Raw genomic sequence first — 18842 nt, forward strand, 5'->3', positions numbered from 1 at the left:
ACTGTACAAAACCATAGGAAGTATGTTAAACTCTTTTAAAAATGATCATATTAGTTAAAATAATGACACACTTAAAGCATAGTTTATAAAGGGGTCTTTAGGTAAAAACAATTTCGTCTAAGCATATTCTGTTAGGATTTTATCAGTGGAAATAGTTAAAAATGATGTTAATGTCAGGCAAAAATGTAACCTGTTGTTTCATCTGGGTCCTTGAGGGTTCAGCTTAGATAGAAGTAGGGGGGGCTTTGAGAAGAAAAGGTTGGGAGCCAATGAATTACAGGGTGGTAAAACATTCTAATTCAACATTTTCAAATAAATGAAATAAGAATTAAATGTAATTTGCAAAACTATGTTGTTAAGAGGTCTTTATTAGGATGTACGCATTGACAGTGAAAAATATTGGTCTGAGTGATGTCAAAACTCTGTCTCAAATAACTTTGAGTCAGCTTAGAGGTGAGTCTTAAGCCTAATGAGAATGAAAACAAATGGGTTATAAAACAATTCAACCCTTGTCCAATGTGTGCCTATAATGGTATGACCTGTTCTGACCAAAATTATTTCTTGAACCAGACTGCAAATATGTTAATCTCTGCTGTAAATATTGGGATTTTAACATGAAGTGTGAAAGTGACTTCTGTTGTTTTTGCAGCCACCTCCAAGTGGACTTTACAGGAACTGCAGGGTTTTTTTTGGTCTTGTGTTTTCTGCACTTTGCTTTGGCTTCATTTTCCACCATGGAGGTAACATACGGAGCAAAGACGACACAACCTTGCAATCTATTTAGCAAATTAATGCAGTGACAATTCTCCTGAGGAATGCTTGGCAGGAAAAGCACTTGCACTGGTGTGTTTGCATGCTAATGTTTGCACTGTTGCTCTGAATAAAAGCTGTATCTGAGGCAGAAATACAACAAAAAAAGACTTTATATATAGTATTAGCACAGCATTGCTTTTTATTTTATATCCTTTTCCAGTGAATCTGGAATGTTCAAAATGAACCAGAATGACTTCAGTAGAAAAAATATTGATCTAAACTCTTTAAAAGTGAACTCTGAAATAAATAACTTAAATAGATGAACAAAATATAAATAAAGTACATATCAAGTTAGTTTCCCAGCAGGTATGGAGTCTTCAGCTCATGGATTTTAAATAAAAGTGTATTTGTTTGTCGATGTTGTTTGCATATATGGGTCCAGTGTTTATCATTCAGTAAAACCAGTGGCTTTATAAAGTGTGAGTTCAATGCATCAGTGCGTTTCTGGCAGCAGTTACAGTGTTCCTCATCAGCATGGCAACCGTCATCGGACCCACGCCTCCGGGAACGGGTGTGATGAATCCTGCTTTCTGCTTCACTCCTACAACAAAAATAAACCATGTTAGTGTACAATGGTTTTATTTTAACAACAAGACCTAAGAGTAACAGTTCAATCTCTGTATGACCTCCTATCCCTGTGGAAGAACATGAAATTCAGTCATTTGAGAAGAACACCTAGTATGGTATTCCATATCTATTACCTGTATTGCAGTTTCTGATTATGAGTGATTGCCCTATGGATGTTTTTACGTTTTGTGGTTTGTTCTTGTGTTAAGCTGTCTTATATTTCAACTGTATACACACTGATGCTTTTACCAAAGGTTCCTAGAAGATAGAGTTATTTGAATTGAAGTAAAAGGTATGTTAAAGTCTGTATTCTAACTGCCATGATAAATGACATAAAGGCCAAAGACCCATTCATTATTAACAAATAATGCTGCAGACACCTCCCTTTCAAGAGAAAAATGATTAAAAGTTTATTTACCCTCGAAGTCCACGTCACCGATGAGTCGGAGTTTGCCCGTTTTATGATCCTTAATGCGGTTAATCCCCACGTCAATGACTGCTGCTCCATCTTTCACCATATCTGCTGTGATCAGCCCGGGAACACCTATACACAGGAAAGACATGAGGTCCAGAGCATGTTTCTGGTTGGTTTGGGCTTCCTCAGCACAACTAGCTCCAAGTGTGTGTCAACTTAATTTAATCAACTTTATTTAAAACTTGTTAAACACACAACATGATATAACTTAGATCATAAAGCAAGACACTACAAAAAGGTGAGGTAATAAAACGATCATACACCTCAAGATCACATTTTTTTCTGATGATTCTGTGATTTACAGGTACATTCTCAAAAAACAGACAAAATCATAAACGCACCGATCAGTGAACTGTGTTTAAAAGACAAAATGATTATTTAGCCTCTGACAGGACATCTTATATAATCTAGAGCTGGCACAGATATTGCTTTTATCGTCAACAAATGAACAGCCAGCAGACTTGTTAATGTGTTATTTTAGGGAAATAGAACAATATTTGATATGACAAAAACACATGACATAATGCTCTTGTTAGCTAGCTAATGGATCATCTTTTAGCTGCTGACTGGATGTAATTATATAGCAATCAAACACATCAATAGCAAAAAAAAAAGTCAAACAGGATTTGAGGTGATTTCGTTGTTTAATCAGAATACTGAAACTTATAAAACAGTCATATGATTAGCTGCATTTTCATCCTTATTAAGATGTGAAAATGTGAAATAAAATTGGTTCAGTGATCTCCTAGGATTGCAATTAGAGCAACCATACAATCGAATCCAATCTGATTAAAATAGCCCGAAAAAACCCAATTCATTCTTAGGATACAGCACCGCTCATGGACAGCAAATAGACATCAGAGCAACTCAGTGAGATGATAACCTCTAAACTAAACACCGAGATTTATTTCAGTTACAAGTTAATCAACAATCAATATCTCAAGACACAATATTACCAAAACACCCAAACCAAACTTCAAAGAGACATGAAAACAGCTTTTAACAGTTGTATATTAGATGGCTGAGGTTCACTTCTTACACTGATCAGTGGATATAAACCTGCAGTTTTTATTTCCAAAAATGAAACCTTACATTCTGACAAAGAGAAAGTGCTGGTGCCCTTCCCTGAAACCTACTATGAGTCATAATCAAGGAAAGCCATTCATTACAAAATAAAGAATGGTAAAGCCTACCCTTAGGGGAAATAAACCTTTAATGTCTTTCAACAGACACTGCTGCCCTGGAATTGATCGTCTCACATTCCAGTTAGCACATTTCACTATTGCTATTATATGAAGCAGTAACTTCCGACTGCAGTTCGGGCAGATTTACAGGAAAAACACATTTTAACATAGCTGATGATTAAGACTGATTAAAAATCGCTATCATGTCGGGGTTGGGCTTTATGTTTTAAGCATGACAACAGCCCAACCTGACAGACAAACAGTTTCAGAACCTGTCAGCCCTAAAAATGGATGTTTTATGCTAAATGTAGTGTAGAGAGTAAACTGTGATCTGTGACGCCTCATGACTTCTGAACAGAAAGCCTTGCGTGTTTGATTGCTCTTTCTGCTCTCTACAATCAGTTCAGTCAGTTATGTTGACCTATAAGGACAGAGCGCTCTGCAGGCGCAAAAGTCACAAGGGTAAACAAACCAAATGTTGAGGTAAAAGAAGAGTGATGAAGTTGGTGCTGCAAGATGAAACACATTTTTTAAGCTCCATCAATGCCACCTCTGCCTCAATGATGTGTGGTCAGGCATCAGGGGACTACAATGACAGACTGAGGAAAAGACATGTTCACAACAGCTCAGGCATGTAGCTGCCATTGGCATTAGCACCAACCAGTGTATCATTCATCATAATGCCTGGAAAGACAAAAATAAAGTTTAGGTTGTTTGTAGTCACACAACACAGATGATGCGAGAATGTCAGATAGGGGGTTAAGAAGTGAAGAACACTGGTTAGGTAACAACGGAAACAGAGGAAAGTTAAACCTCTAAGTGGACCTGTTTCAACAGGTGTCAGCAGAAAATGTCTACATACACTGAGTATGATCCCTGCACTTTACAAATTAAGTGATCTTTCCTAGAAGTTAAAAGATTTCCCTGGCATGGAGATGATCAACATCGCGTTTTACTTTGTCCTGCAGACTTCCACACATCCAAAGTATTGTACTGTGGTAAGAGGCTAGCTGCACCTCCCTCTTTTTGGTATAACAGTACTTTTAATTGAAATGGTGTTAAACTATTAACCAAATAAATATTGCGGGGTAGGCAACCAAGTGATGATGTGTTGTTCAAGAACGAGCCTGCTCCACAAAACGGCTCTTTAGTGTGAACCACAGCAGCTGGTTTCCATTTGAGAACAAGTCTCATTCCTCCTCAATATGTAATACATGTTGAAAAAGCCAAACTGGTAGAAAAGGAGGGGCCATTCGGGAGCAAAATGACCAACTCTTACTGCTGAGTTGAGCCAAATGATCTGGCCCTCTAAAAAGAGACTGATTTCCTGTTGCAATGAGTGAGGCTGTACAGACATCAGCTGTAGAAAAATGGGCAAGATCATGACAAACTGTACTGAACCAAACCGGACCTCCAAATGGAAACAGACTGACTGTACATGAGTGATGTCTGAGTCCACTTTAGTCCACTTTGAAACCTTCTGTAAACAACCTGTTGGACAGTAAAAACATGTTTGTTTTTAGTCTTCTTCCAGACCAGCCCCCTCTAAGCTCTTGTTTGGATTTTTTAACCCTGACAATTTTACTACAAAGATAGATTAAGTCATAACTGATTCTGTCATAACAGGATTCATCCTCTATTGTAAATCTTACAGAAAGACACTAAAGACTTGTGTTGGAAAAGCAGGAACGTTTCAGGATTGTTTTCTAACTGAAGAAATCTAATGGATCATCCAAATTCAATTACATTCAATTTCTTCTGTCAACTCTCTGCTTTTTATTACTTTGCTGATTATAATCTCTCTGTCTGCTTAGTCCACTTAGTACTGTCTAATGGAAAATCTTCTACTGCTCTCTTTCAACTTGCAAATGCCCCTAAGTAACTTCAGTCATTATGCATTAGAATAATTTGACCCAGTTTCACTCCTCACAACAGATCTGGTAGTGAAGACAAAAACTCTCGTGATCATAGGCATAGCATGGACGTCATAAACACTGAAAGTATGATTGGCAAAATAACTGAAACCATGAGTGAGACACTGTAGCCCTAAGGCAGAAGGAAGCCTATTTAAAACTAGACTAACTAAAAGGCTTGGGTATGTCACTTTGATTATCAGTGCTTGTACTGAAAACACAGCTGGACCAAAAGAAGAGCAAGCAAAGAGAAAAAATGGTTTGGTTCATGCAAAACTCAGAAAATATCTCACAAGATGCCTGAGTGAGGGATGTGATTCTAATTCTCATGAAAGGCACTATCGCTACTTGTATTATAAACTATGTTCATTGGTGTGTGAACGCATGTTGATAAGGGATGCACAATATTTTCTGCATGATATGGGTATCGGCAGATACATACTAGCTTAAAAAGTGAAACATCTGTATCTGCAGATATGAAAATTTCTGCCAATTTTTACAACTGATATTTGTCTATACAATTCTGCCTATATCAGCTGTAAATACTGGCTGTACAGACAAATAGATTAGTGGTGTTTTGGACTGGACCAACAGACCTATGTCAGCTGAAGTCTTGTACAGATATCAGCTGACATAGGTCCTCATCCTCATTCCTTACACTTTTAAGTGTGTTTTAAGGACTGGAATTTGGCAATCTGTTCACCCTCAAACTGTACATTGTGTGTCTTACGGACAGAAGCTCAGGTCTGAACTACATTTTTAAATAACCACTATCTTGCATCCTTAGAGTTAATGGTATAAGTATACATACCTGCAGCTGCAATGATGATATCTGCCAGGCTGGTCAGCTCCTTCAGCTGCTCTCTTGGTGTACATCTGTGGGCTATGGTCACTGTGGCATCACCTGAGAGGAAATGGAACATTTTGTAAACACACAGGCACAAAGAATCATAGAGTTGTCTGTTCCTGTAAAAACAAGAACATTTTCAGGTTATTTCTCCCTGATGCTTCTGTCTCTTAATATCATCTATGTAGCTTAAAGCAGTAAATATAAAGAACAAAACAGCTCTATGACCTAAGTGAAACTTTTAGACATTAATTACACTGTGAAGCAACAATGTATGTGAAAGCTGCTGAATGACAGGAGGACACTTTTACAGGGTTTTCGGAGGCGTACCTTGCCTCAAGACACTGCCTGTGCTTGCATCAGAAAATCAATCGCACTTTTAAGAAAGATAACACTAATATTTAGAGGAAAAAAGAAAAAGAATCCTATTACACAATAAAATTATTGAATACAGACTGTCAGTCAGGTATGTACCTGAGGCATGCTGTCTTTTAACACTGGAATTTCCTTCACACCCATTCTTATATGCTCCACGTCAAACAGTCCTGTTTGGACAAAAATTAAATGTAATGCCAAAAAGGAATGGATAAAACCAAAACTCTTAAGAAAGCCTTTTTAAAGAATTAAAATTGGAGCTAATGATGACACCAACTTTTTTTATGTGTTTGATTTATGTGTCCGAGTCAGCTCAAGAGGTTACAGCAGCTAATCAATCACCCTATAACAAAAGAAAATAAGCATACTCCAGTGTTAATACATTTTAAGAGTTTGGAAAAATACCAGTTCACTGATTTAGCCAAGACATTCATTTCATAACATGGCAACAGCCTTAAGAAATTACAAACAAAGCTCTATTCACCTCCATCATATTAAACTGGGAGAAGATTCAAAGGAGGATCTGTCATCACAACTTCAATTTTAACTTGACCTGTGTTTCAACCTAGAGAAAATACATTAATACACAAAAATATCTGTGTAAAGATTGTGGTAGTTGATGTTTTTTACTTGTTCATTTTATTCCGCTTGTGAAAGACATTCACTTCATAATCTATATCCAAGCATTGGTACACCCTGCACAATGCCACATGCAGCTCATGGTGGGGTCATCGTTCCTGATTTAGTCATTAATTTCACCATAAGTCATATCAACTTGAGAAAATAAATCCTGAGAATTAACTGGAACATGTGAGGGCATCCTGCATAATAACAAGTGAAGTGTGACCAGGAGAAGTTTAGTGAAGTGGGACGAAGAGGAAGGTGAGAGGAAGGTAAGAATTAAAGAGAACAAAGGGCAAGTCAGAGCACAACAAACCTTCAGGTCACATTCCTAACAGGAGTCTTATGTGTGTGTGTTGTGTGTGTGTTGTGGTTGGAAGGAAGAAAAAAAAGCAGAACCAACCCAAAAAATAAACTTTAAGTTGGAGGTAAGTCAATTTTTTAGGTGAAGAAAAGATCTGTGCCACTACTATAAAAGGTTTTCAATTCATCAGCAGCAATAATAGTTTTGGATTTTTCATTAGTTTCTATTATTATTTCGTTTTCACTTTCTGTGTTTAATTTCAGTTTAGTTTTTATTAGTTCTGACAGCTGGTTTTGTTAGTTTAGTTTTAATTTTGTAAAAATGCTTTGTTTTAGTTTAGTATTTTATTAGTTTTAGTTTTTTATGGATAGATCTTGGGGCTGAGTGAGTATCATACATTTGAAAAAACCTATCAAAACAGGCTAATCTTTACTTATAATTTATTTATTAATGAAGATGTTTGAGTTCAACTACAGACATAAAACTACCACTATGTGAAGTCTTAACCAATCAGATCAGGCAATTTTACACTCTCCAGACTTGGGTGAAGGTGCCAGTCAGGATGGTTGTGTCAAAGACTAAAACTAAAGATATTTTGTCTCCATTTTAATTTTATTTTAGTTACGCACTATACAATTTTAGCGCAATATACAATGTTAGTTTTTTTTTTTTTGGTAAAGCTTAGATTTCTTTAAGTTTCAGTTAACTAAATTGATTTTTGAATTTTAGTTTTAGTTATCTATTTAGTTTTAGTTCACTAAAATAACTTTGATCAGCAGTGTAACCAGGTCATCCTGTGCAAATTCAGGTTAAATCCTATACAGGTTTAAGCCCGTGTTTCAAACTAGAGCCCAGAGTTGTGGCCTTAAATAAAATGTGATTATTTTCACACTAAATCTGTTTCACAAATTTAACTGATTTTCATTCCTGCTAAAAGAAATACCAATAAAAAAGAAATGACTCAAAATGTATTTTGCTCGTATTTCATCACTACAACTTAACAAAAGTAAACTGAATTTCTCTCTGAGGGGTAAAGTATAAGCTGAAAATTTTATCTTTAAAAGTGCACAAGTTTGGGGCGCAGATGGACTCATGATTAGGTCCTGCTCCATGTAGGATGACAGCCCGGGTTCATGTCAAGCCTGTGGCTCATTCCACTGTCTCTCTAACAAAGGCTAAAACCCCCTAAATACATTTTTTTTAAAAAGCATTATTTTCAAGCGAGTGAATCATATTAGCAATAGCATAAGAAACATTATTGTAGTTTACTGTATTATATATCATTTTTTTAAGAAAAAAATCACCGTTGTTATTTATATAAACCCTTTCCCCATACTAAAGGCTGAGCCATTCTTCTAATGAAGTAGAATGGGAACAACCATGTTATAGATAGACTATATAACACTATTTCAAATAGGCAAGATTAATTCTGTAGTGTAATTGGGTTTTTCTCTGAGACTTATTTTAGTATTTGTGAACAAACCACTAATATTTTCTACAAACCAGAGCACCAATTATCCACATATTAACAGCCTTTCTGGCCAGTCTGTCAAACCAGGCAGCACCCTAGGGAAACATCAAAGGAAGTTCAAAAGGATTTATAGATTTTCATTTTCCTAGTTTACCACAAATATATAGATAAAATCAATTTATTGCTCAAACTTGTTTCAAACATGCGCGTTTTTTTTCATCCAAACAAAATTATGTAAAATTCAAATATTGCTCCATCTCCAGGGCTTTGTTAAGTACACAGGATGTTTCTGGAATTTATTTAACCTGCTTTTACTTGTTGAATTCCTGTTCAATAAAATGCTGAACTGAAGGCGTGAAAAAAGTGGGATCTTGGCAATGCAAGATAGAATCTTTTTAATTAGATGACTCATATTCCCTATGTTGACTCCAGGGTTTATTTAGTTAAACATAAGAATGAGAACAACATTTACAAAATAATTTCAAGCCAAGCAGTTTTAAGTTAAATAACTATTTTTCTTGATTCAATTCTCTCTAAATTGTTCTGTGTTGTCTGCCACAAATACTCACAAAATACGATGCGCATCAAGATACAGAGTATCTGGACTGCCATCTTTCCCAGGTTGAAAATAATATGTATTCAATGTCAGGATTAAGAAGAAAACTGTACTTAATCTGATCAGAGATGACCTTGGATTGATATGTCATTTACATACTCCATCATTTCTGATCAGAGACTCGAAATTCAGGAAATTAATAGGAGCTTGTTTGTAATGCATGCAGATATATGGTGTAGTAAAAACAAAACAAAAAACTTACTGACTCTTTAAGAAAAGTTATAGTGTAGAATCCTTTTTTGTGTATTTTAACCAAAAAACAAAGATGCCTCTGAAACATTACCATCATCATAGAGAATGGTGAGCTTCTGTTTCACTGTCCCATCAATAAAAAAGGGATGTGCTTTGTGCTTCGCTGTTTATTTCTTGTTGTTGGGTAATCATGAAAAACTTGTTGGGATCTACAAGAGGGACCTTTACATAGCAAATTTAATCAGCAAAGTCAGGGAGAAAACAGTGTTCAAAGTTAAATACTGGGCTGTAAAAGGAACAAACTTCTTTGTAAAGACTTAAGTAATAAAATAAACTGTTGAATCACTGCTAGGTTTGCATTTACATGCAATTCGTGGCAGTCCTTTTTCAGTCCATGGTCAGAATCTAACTTTGCCAAAAATGCATGAAAATGTATGTTGTTTTAAAAACTCATGAAGGTTGGGCTTGTGTGACATGTAAAGTACAACAAATCATTCAACCTACTGACCTCATGTGTGACAGAGCACAGCAGTTCAAGGATCCCATTTAATGACATCCAGATGGTTTATGAGATAACACCTTGAAATTTACCCCTTTGTTACACATGGCTGCTTCTAAATCCTTCACACCTTGGTGTCAATATATCATGTAATACCACTATGCTTTGACAGATCCACTTTATCTTGTGCTTGATCTTAACAGTGGATTCCATCTAGTACCTTTCCTCATCACTTCCTGCTTCCTGCAGCCTTATAAGGACAACTTATCCGTTTACCTGCATAGCAATGCCAAGAGTCCTACCCTGTTTGGACTTTTCCTTCCTGTTTTATTTGCCCCTTTCAACTCTTCTGGTGGGACATGCGTCAGCTTTTATTGTTTTGTTGAAAAAGTCACCAAAGCCTTCATTTCAACTGCCAAATCCTGGCAAATAAATTGAGCAATGTGTACCTTTTAGGGAAAGCCAAGATGAAGCAATGCTGCGAACTCAAAAGGAAGCACTCCAATCTTAATTCCATACTGAATCCCTTTGCTCAAACACGTGCACATTAAACACACTTCATCCATAAAAACCTACTTACCTCCAGGACGCTCATGGTTGCGATCTGTGTGCAGCAACATTGCGATGGGCATTCCAACATTTTTGGAGCGACCAGCAACAAGCACATTCTTTCCTACTGTCTCGATACCTGCATAAAAACATTTTGATAAGAGAATATGTGGGTCACATGATGCTGCACTGACTGCTCTGCTCAGCTGGAACAACAGATGAAAAGAGCATGCTAGGAGAAAAATGGTTTGAGGCTACTTTATGCTATGTTTTTAAAGGACTTAGTGATTTCTCAAATATTTTGCCTCCAAAACACAGACAGCATTTTGTTCACATGTGAACTACTTATTAACTGACATGAGTAAAGCATGCAGCTGTTATATCGAACATCAAGTTTCAGAAAATGATTCACTTTCATTAAAGAACATCCCATCTTGTTGATGATAAAGGCTCAATAAATTAATTTTTTACACTGATCGCAGAGAATAGGAGAGGGAGACAGGGTCAGTGTATGATGTACATCAACTTTCTCTGTCTGTCTTTCAGTTTTTAGTTTAGTCAAGTGGTATAGTGCCAGTAAGAAGTCTTCAGGTTATGAAACAAGACATGACTGTCAGCTGAGGCAGTGTTAGTCACTGTTGAAGAGATCCATGAGGGAAAGTCGGTTATAAATCCTTGAGAAGCTGTCTGAGTTTCACTTGAATGAAAGTTCAGTCATGGATTAGTCAGTCACCCTCATGGATCCATCTAATGCTAATAGTAGCATGATGTGCACCTGGGCTAGTTTTAAAAGCATAAAACTGCCCAATATAATTGGTCAAGAGTCCACACATTACAGTTGCATAATTACAATAATAACAAACTTTTTAAAAGGGGAAAATGCATTTTAGGTCTTCAGCTACATTAACTATTAAATATGAGTCAAGTAAGAATAAAAGCAAGCAAAGTCTATTATCCCAAAGAATTTAGGGTGTGTTAACTGCCCAAGTGGATGAGTCAAGGTCCCCCCCAAAAAAAAGTTTCAGGAAGGTTCCCAAAAATTCCCTGATGTGAATATTCCCAGGTCATTCCTGGAAACCTCCTGCTGAAAGGTTCTGTTAAAAGTCCAAAATAATTAGTGTTAAAAAATTTTTTAAAAATCATGGTTGACTGTGAATTTCTTTAGATTTACAGGAAAATTCCAGAAAATATAACTAAAAGTATCTGGGAAAATATCCACAGAAAACTCACAAAGTTGAGGGAAAATTCAAAACCTTTGTGGGGAATTTAATTTGAGTCTCCTAAAAAAATTAACAAGAAATTTATTTTAAAGATTTGGGATGAATTCTGGTGAAAATTCTGGATAATTCAGAAAATACATGTGTCAAGAGCATTTCTGGGTTCTTTGCTGCTTTAATAACAGAAACAAATAAATTACCCATTTATTAGTTTACTTCATAGACTTTTCAACATTTCTTTTTCCCCCTGCACACTTGCGCAACCCACTGGAAACAGCTTTGCAACCCACTTCTGGCTCTTGACCCATCAGTTGAGAACCACTGCTCTAGAGACTGAGAGACAAGGAAACTTAAACCCACAACACACTGCATGGCAAGCATCCTTTGCTGCTTCAAAGCTGACTGATATGGGATTGCAAAAGTACTGTGATAGCAGACATTGAAAACTTCCATCTCTCTCGCACCATAAACACATCAATCAAAAATCTGACAATACTGTGTAAGAACTCTGAATATGCAATAAAAGGAGGTTTAAAGCAAACACATTCCACTCCCAGTTACCTGTTATGAATAAAAAAAAATTACAGTGCATTGAGCTCTGCCTGTAGATGAACAACAGTGCCATCTAGGGGACTTAATGGGTAAAGCAGCATATTTTCTGTGACACTGCTTTCTACAAGTCTTCTGGTTACTGTTTGTAGTAAATTTGCACCTCTGACTGCACAGACCAATCACATATCAGCAGGCGTTGGTGTATGAAGATAAAACATTCAAAGGTGCCAACAATAAACAGGTGGAACTTGGTCTGTGCTGATGGCAAACCAGCTCCCCTCTCTGGTAATTGCATGATTATTTATTTGTCTCAAAAAATAAACATCTGGGATGCACCAGTAGTCAAGTGGTTAGGGCGCGCACAATGTACGCAGGCGGCCTGAATTCAAGTCCGACCTGTGGCACCATTTCCCGCATGTCTCTCTTCCCTGTTTCTGAGTCTATCCACTGTCCTCCTCTACCTAATAAAGGCACGAAAAAGGCCCAAAAATGAATAAAATAAAATAAACATCTGCATCAAATTGCAACTACAGTTCGTCATGGTTTGAACTAGGGCTGTCAAAATTAATGCATTAATGCGGATTAATCCATCATCATGATTAATCTGATTAAAAATTTTAATGCAATCAACCCATCTACGGTGCAGATTGACTCAAAATCTCGAAAACGTCTCTGGCAACACATTTTGGGCAGTTTGTCCAAGTAGGGTTACCGTCAAGCATGCCACCACGCATGCGCAAATGGGCCGTTGATCCGGCAGTGACCAACCAACTCGATATGGAAGATGCTATACAGCACGTTGGCCCTCTTGATGGGAAATTTGAGTACAAAAAAACCCCAAGACAGAACAGTCGACCAACATAAAGTATTATGCACATTCTGCAGGAAGGAGTTTTCTTTTCACTGAAGCACTTCCAGCTTAAAATACCACATTAATGTAAAGCATACGTTCGTTGGGGATTCTGCTAGCACTTTGGCTAGCATGTCGCCAAGCATGCAAAATGAAACGCGATTTATATAGATTAAAAATAAATGTTATTTAATCATGATTAGTCGAAATTAATCCACAGCAACCCTGTGATTAATCTGATTAAAATTTTAATCGTTTGACAGCACTAGTTTAAACATTTAAACTTGAGCCACCATTATGCCTGACATGGTGTATAAAGCCAGTCTACAGTTAGATTCAATTACTATCCAAACTGCACTTAAAAAAGGATCAAACTAAACTCCATTAAAAACAAAAAACAAAGAAAAAAAACCCATACACTTTTAGAGCTGTATTCTTCTGACAAAGCTTGGCATTTCACTTTTCTGCATACCTGCCTCGTGTTGTTGTTTTGGCTTCTTTACCCTCATTGTGAGAAAATCACATTAACATTAGTTTCTTTTTTGGTGAGCATGAGGAAAAGCGAGGCACCTTATGTGGCCTACAGTCTGCTGAATGATGCTATTCTGTGAAGACGGAGACGACAGCCTTCACACTGCGGATATTAATGCCTCACTGAAAAGGAACTGTTGCCCGGAATTCATTTAGTGCAGACTGCTAGATTCAGTACAACTAAAGGAAAATTCACTTTTGTTTCCAGAGTTATTAAACACAGTTCACTGCATGCGATTCGTGGCAGTCCATTTTTAGTCCATAGTCAGAATCTAACTTTACCAAAAAAGCGTGAAAATGCCCAACCAAACCATTCTTGCTCCAACTCACTAAGACAAGTTTCTTAACTGCTAAAATATCCTCGTTCTTTTGTAAAAAGATGACTGAGTAATTTTGTGCATTATCTCTAAATGGATTCGAATTTCAAAGTTGAAAGTATTAATTTCAAGCGCCATCTAGGGGAAATGACAGGCACACTGCAGCTGAGAGTGATTATTTTTAAATTCGGTCATGATCTGAGATTTTACCAGTAGAACATCAACACTGATCATGTTTTAAAGACTAATTTTCCCAACATGCCTGACAACACCACTGATGTTTTTGATGCTAATCTACTTGCTGTTAATGGCCTTGTACTCAATAAAATTCAGTGATTACTATACTTAAAAACATATGACTAACAAAAGAAATATGCTGTCTCCCTCAAACTGATGTACACCTGCTCAACAACAGCATTAAAAGTTTATTTCAATAATAAAGAAGCACATAGTTTTCTGAGGCTTACCTGCTCTTTTGATGATCTCCCAAACAGCTGCAGGAGTGGCAGGTACCATGGACCTCTGGTCCAGACACAGCTTCCCGATATTCACAATATGAAAGCCATCCACATCCTTTTCTGGAGCGATGGCATTACATACCGCACGCTCGTTGATGTGCTCTAAAAGTAGGATTAAAGAGAACTGATACTCAGTATTAGGTGCGATAACAATACAATACAACTACGTTTTCACCACTAGATCCTACACTGGGATCTAACGCTACTCTGGTATGTAGATGTTTTGAATATAGGAAGGAAAGAAAGGAATTTAAACAAACACTTTCACCAAAACGAAAACACAGTTGTTTTATAAAGGCCTGATTAAAGTAGTCTTTACCTGTCATTGTCAAACTTTTCATTGCATTAGAAAAGAGTCACATACACAATCTCTATAAATGCAGTCTACTAGGTCAACTCTTTTGTTTAACTTTGATGTCAGTGAAGAAAACTCTTATGCAGCTGTGGATGCCTGTGTTTACCAGGAAGTGGCAGCTGCACCAACAGGCCGCTGACCCTCCAGTCACGGTTCATCTTGTCAATCAGCTCCAGCAACTCTTCCTGAGAGACAGAGCTAGGTCGAATAACTGTGTCACTGGAAATACCTGGAGAGCACATAAACATCACATGTGTTCATAATCTTGTCATGTGCTTATAAATGTGCAGCTTTATGACATGGTACATCACCTCTTGGTTTGTCTGTGAAAAATGTGTTTATCCATTTGTATCTGTATGTTTATGAATGTGAAATGTCAAAGACAGACATATGATTTGTTCACTGATTTGCAAAATACAAATCATTCATAGAGTGCTAAGCAATGTTTGTATTGCTCAACTTACCCAGTATGCTGGCTGCTCGAGTCTTGTTCCTCACATAAGTACGACTCGCTGGGTCTTCCCCAACCAAAACCACTCCTAAGTGAGGTCTCATATTGCCCTGAGCGACCAGATCTTCCACATCACGCTGGATTTCTCTGTGGATCTGTCTAGCCAACTCTGTCCCCGAGATCACCACAGCAGCATGCCTGGCAAAGTAAATCATAAAGCACAAGAATGGCAGGCAAGATTTACAGATATTCAAACATCAATAGATCATTACAATGCAATAAAGTCCTAAACTAACTAGTCCCTGCTTCCAAAATGATCCATTCAGTCAATCACTACAGACCTCAAACTTCTTGTGGCCTTCAGATTAGCTCAAGAACAGTGCGTAGAGAGCTTCATGGAATGGGTTACCATGACCGAGCAGCTGCTTCCAAGCCATACATCACCAAGTGCAATGCAAAGCGTCAGATGCAGTGGTGTAACGCACACCACCACTGGACTCTAGAGCAGTGGAGATGCATTCTCTGAAGTGAAGAATCGCGCTTCTCCATCTGGTAATCTGATGGACGACTCTGGGTTTGGCAGCTGCCAGGAGAACAGTACTTGTCGGACTGCATTGTGCCAATGGTAAAGTTTGGTCGAGGGGGGATTATGGTGTGGGGTTGTTTTTCAAGACCTGGGCTTGGCCCCTTAGTTCCAGTGAAAGGAACTCTGAATGTTTCAGCATACCAAGAGATTTTAGACAATTCCATGCTCCCAACTTTGTGTGAACAGTTTGGGGATGGCCCCTTCCTGTTCCAACATGACTGTGCACCAGTGCACAAAGCAAGGTCCATAAAGACATGGATGAGAGAGTTTGGTGTGGATGAACTTGACTGGCCTGCAGAGTCCTGACCTCAACCCGATAGAACACCTTTGGGATGAACTAGAGCGGAGACTGAGAGCCAGGCCTTCTCGTCCAACATCAGTGTGTGACCTTACAAATGCGACTCTGGAAGAATGGTCCAAAATTCCCATAAACACACTCCTAAACCTTGTGGAAAGCCTTCCAAGAAGAGTTAAAGCTGTTATAGCTGCATAGGGTGGACCGACATCATATTAGACCCTATGGATTAAGAATGGGATGTCACTTAAGTTCATATGCGAGTTAAGGCAGGTGAGTGAATACTTTTGGCAATATAGTGTATTTGACGTACATCTGGGACAGCTTCTGAAAAGGGAGTGAGCCAGATAATAGGTCCTACAAACTGCTCCACCAATAAAAATAAATAACTTAATGAAGCCTCTTAAGGTGTGATAGAAAAAAAACGGCATGCTCTATGCACACACATTACCTTAAACCCTTGAGGCTTAGCCCCCCCCATCTCTCAACCCTAGTGACATCCCTGTTGCTCTGCATGATCAGTTACAGTCAGGCCAGTCTGTCAGAGTGAGCCAAAATGCAAACAGTAAGCTACTCTATGGACTAACAACTCAGATTTTGCGTTTTTGTAGTGTAAAACGACTGTTTATACGTCCCATGAGTTTGTTCCAGTTAACCAGTCAAATAGCTATACAGAAAACTCAATAACTTCGTTACTGAGCTGCACAATAACGGCTATACTGTATTGTTAGCTAACCGCTCGTTAGCGCGAGCACCAGCAGCAGCCAGCACTGAAGGAAATCGGCTCGCTCTCCAACAGTACAGTGTTAAACTGGTGAATCTGCGGTGAGTTATGCAACATCGATCCTGACACGTCTGTTAAAAACACTGTCAATTAACCTACTCCTCAAAGTGGCCCCGCGGTTAAAGGGATGCCTGCTTAACCAGCCCTTTCTACCCTCTTTATCGTGAACGGTGAAACCTGCTGTCAATCACCATCCTCAGCCACGTGACGGTACACACGCCTTCCTCCACCGGTGCTGCTGAAGCGTTGCTCATCCTTCCGCGACGTACCACCGTCCCGACGTTACATTAAAGGGAGAAAGCTGCGGTCTTTCAAACAGAGTGCCGTTTACCTCATTGCCGTCTGGTGAAGATGTCTCCTCTGAGTTTCGCATTTTCTGTGCGTCCGCAGTTTTGCTCGGCAGCAGTGATTGTGTACCGTTAACGGGCTACAAATCCTGAAGGAGGAGCGTAGCGGTGAAACAGAGGCCGCCATGTTTGTGTGTGTGTCTTAAAGCGTGTGTACGTCGTGCGTGTGTACGTTCGTGCACGAGAGAGGAGAAAGGGGGCAGGGCAGTTTATAGACAACACAGATGATGACTGATAAGCTGTACTGTACAGAATGCTCACTGTCTTGTGAAGACAACATGGCTCGTTAATTAACGTTCAGTTGCAGTTTTCCAGATAAAACAAATCCACGAAAAAGGCGCTTAAGAAATACAGACACCTTCTGTAGCAACCAGTGCTGGAAGACAGCTCATAGGCCACATCTCATTTACCAGTACATTAGAGTTCATTTAGTAACGTCAAAAAGAGATGAGACTAATTAATGCAATGAAAACGATACCCTGTTGCGTCCATCTGTTTAGGTAATATGGCTTTTAGCCTTAGAAAATAATCATCTGCGTGGAGCAGTCTAGTGCTGAGTGATGACAGGTTAGAAATCATTGCTATTGCAGTATGACAAAACCTTGCAAAAAAAAAAAACCTTGCTGTTAAAGGCAGTTACGTTTTTGTTTGTCATTAATTTCTTATGGTTTTGGGTAAAGTACAGGTAGGGTCTGTGAGCAGGTAAATTTTCCAATGTTTTCTCTAAAAGTGTCTATTTCATTCAATAAATGTTATTAAAATAAGTTAAGGTTCAACATGTTAATGTCAAATCCCTTATAAAAGTATTAAAAGGGATTACCAAAAAGAAAATTGATGAGGGTCAAAGCTATGCCCTCTTTAGCCACAAGATGGTAGCAAATATTTAGTTCCTTTACCGCATTACTCAAAATCTCAGGGAGGATACAAGAATTTTAGGTGTTTATGAATCGTAAAATGCAAATATTGAGTAGTATTAAACTTTGTATCATTATTAGAGGCAATGATGGATATTCACAGTCACTTAAACGTCCATGAGAGAGCTTCTAATTGTAGGAAGCAGCTCACATTTCACTTCATTATGCTTCAATAAGCACCCACTATTGTCTAAAATATTAGAAAATATGAGCAGGGTAAGATTAAGTAGTGAAGTGAAAGTGTATATGCTGCCTTATAAAAAAGAAATGGGAAGTGTTGGTTTTGATACTTTGTCAGATGGGCATGAAATTCAGGGTCAGGTATTTAAATCCCACCTCTAGTGTTCTGTATCATTCTTTGTTATTTCACATTCAGAACTTGGCCGTGTGCATGAACGTTAGAAATCTATATTTTTTATCAGCTCAAATTTTTGATTTTTAACAAAGTCAACACTTTCTTTACACTGTCAAGAAAGCCTCACATTTTTCAAACTTCCCTTTCACAATCACTTTGGGATATTTCACTTATTTCACATTTCAACCTTTTTCTTGCGTGTGCTAAATTGAATAAAACCATTCCTCTCTGCACATATATTGCAATTTTTCTTCAAACATGGTAAAACTACCAGGGAACTAACAAAGAGAGATGATATCCAATGCTTACATTCACCCTGTGGATAGATACAAGACTCCAAGTGA

At 38.0% G+C, this 18842-nt stretch overlaps 1 protein-coding gene across 1 annotated transcript; it reads right to left on the minus strand.

The window, feature by feature from the left end:
* Positions 1 to 932: 932 nt before the first annotated feature.
* Positions 933 to 17375, minus strand: mthfd2l (methylenetetrahydrofolate dehydrogenase (NADP+ dependent) 2 like). Its single transcript, XM_041788352.1, has 8 exons — positions 17214 to 17375; positions 15231 to 15415; positions 14873 to 14995; positions 14361 to 14513; positions 10458 to 10565; positions 5764 to 5856; positions 1799 to 1924; positions 933 to 1354 (listed from the first exon to the last, which is right to left on the minus strand). The coding sequence occupies exons 1-8, from the start codon at positions 17354 to 17356 to the stop codon at positions 1239 to 1241; spliced, it is 1047 nt and encodes a 348-aa protein (XP_041644286.1). The 5' UTR covers positions 17357 to 17375; the 3' UTR covers positions 933 to 1238.
* Between the last annotated feature and the right edge of the window lie 1467 nt (positions 17376 to 18842).

Source organism: Cheilinus undulatus, linkage group 5, assembly GCF_018320785.1.
Source record: "Cheilinus undulatus linkage group 5, ASM1832078v1, whole genome shotgun sequence".
In the NCBI taxonomy this organism is placed as follows: Eukaryota; Metazoa; Chordata; class Actinopteri; order Labriformes; family Labridae; genus Cheilinus; species Cheilinus undulatus.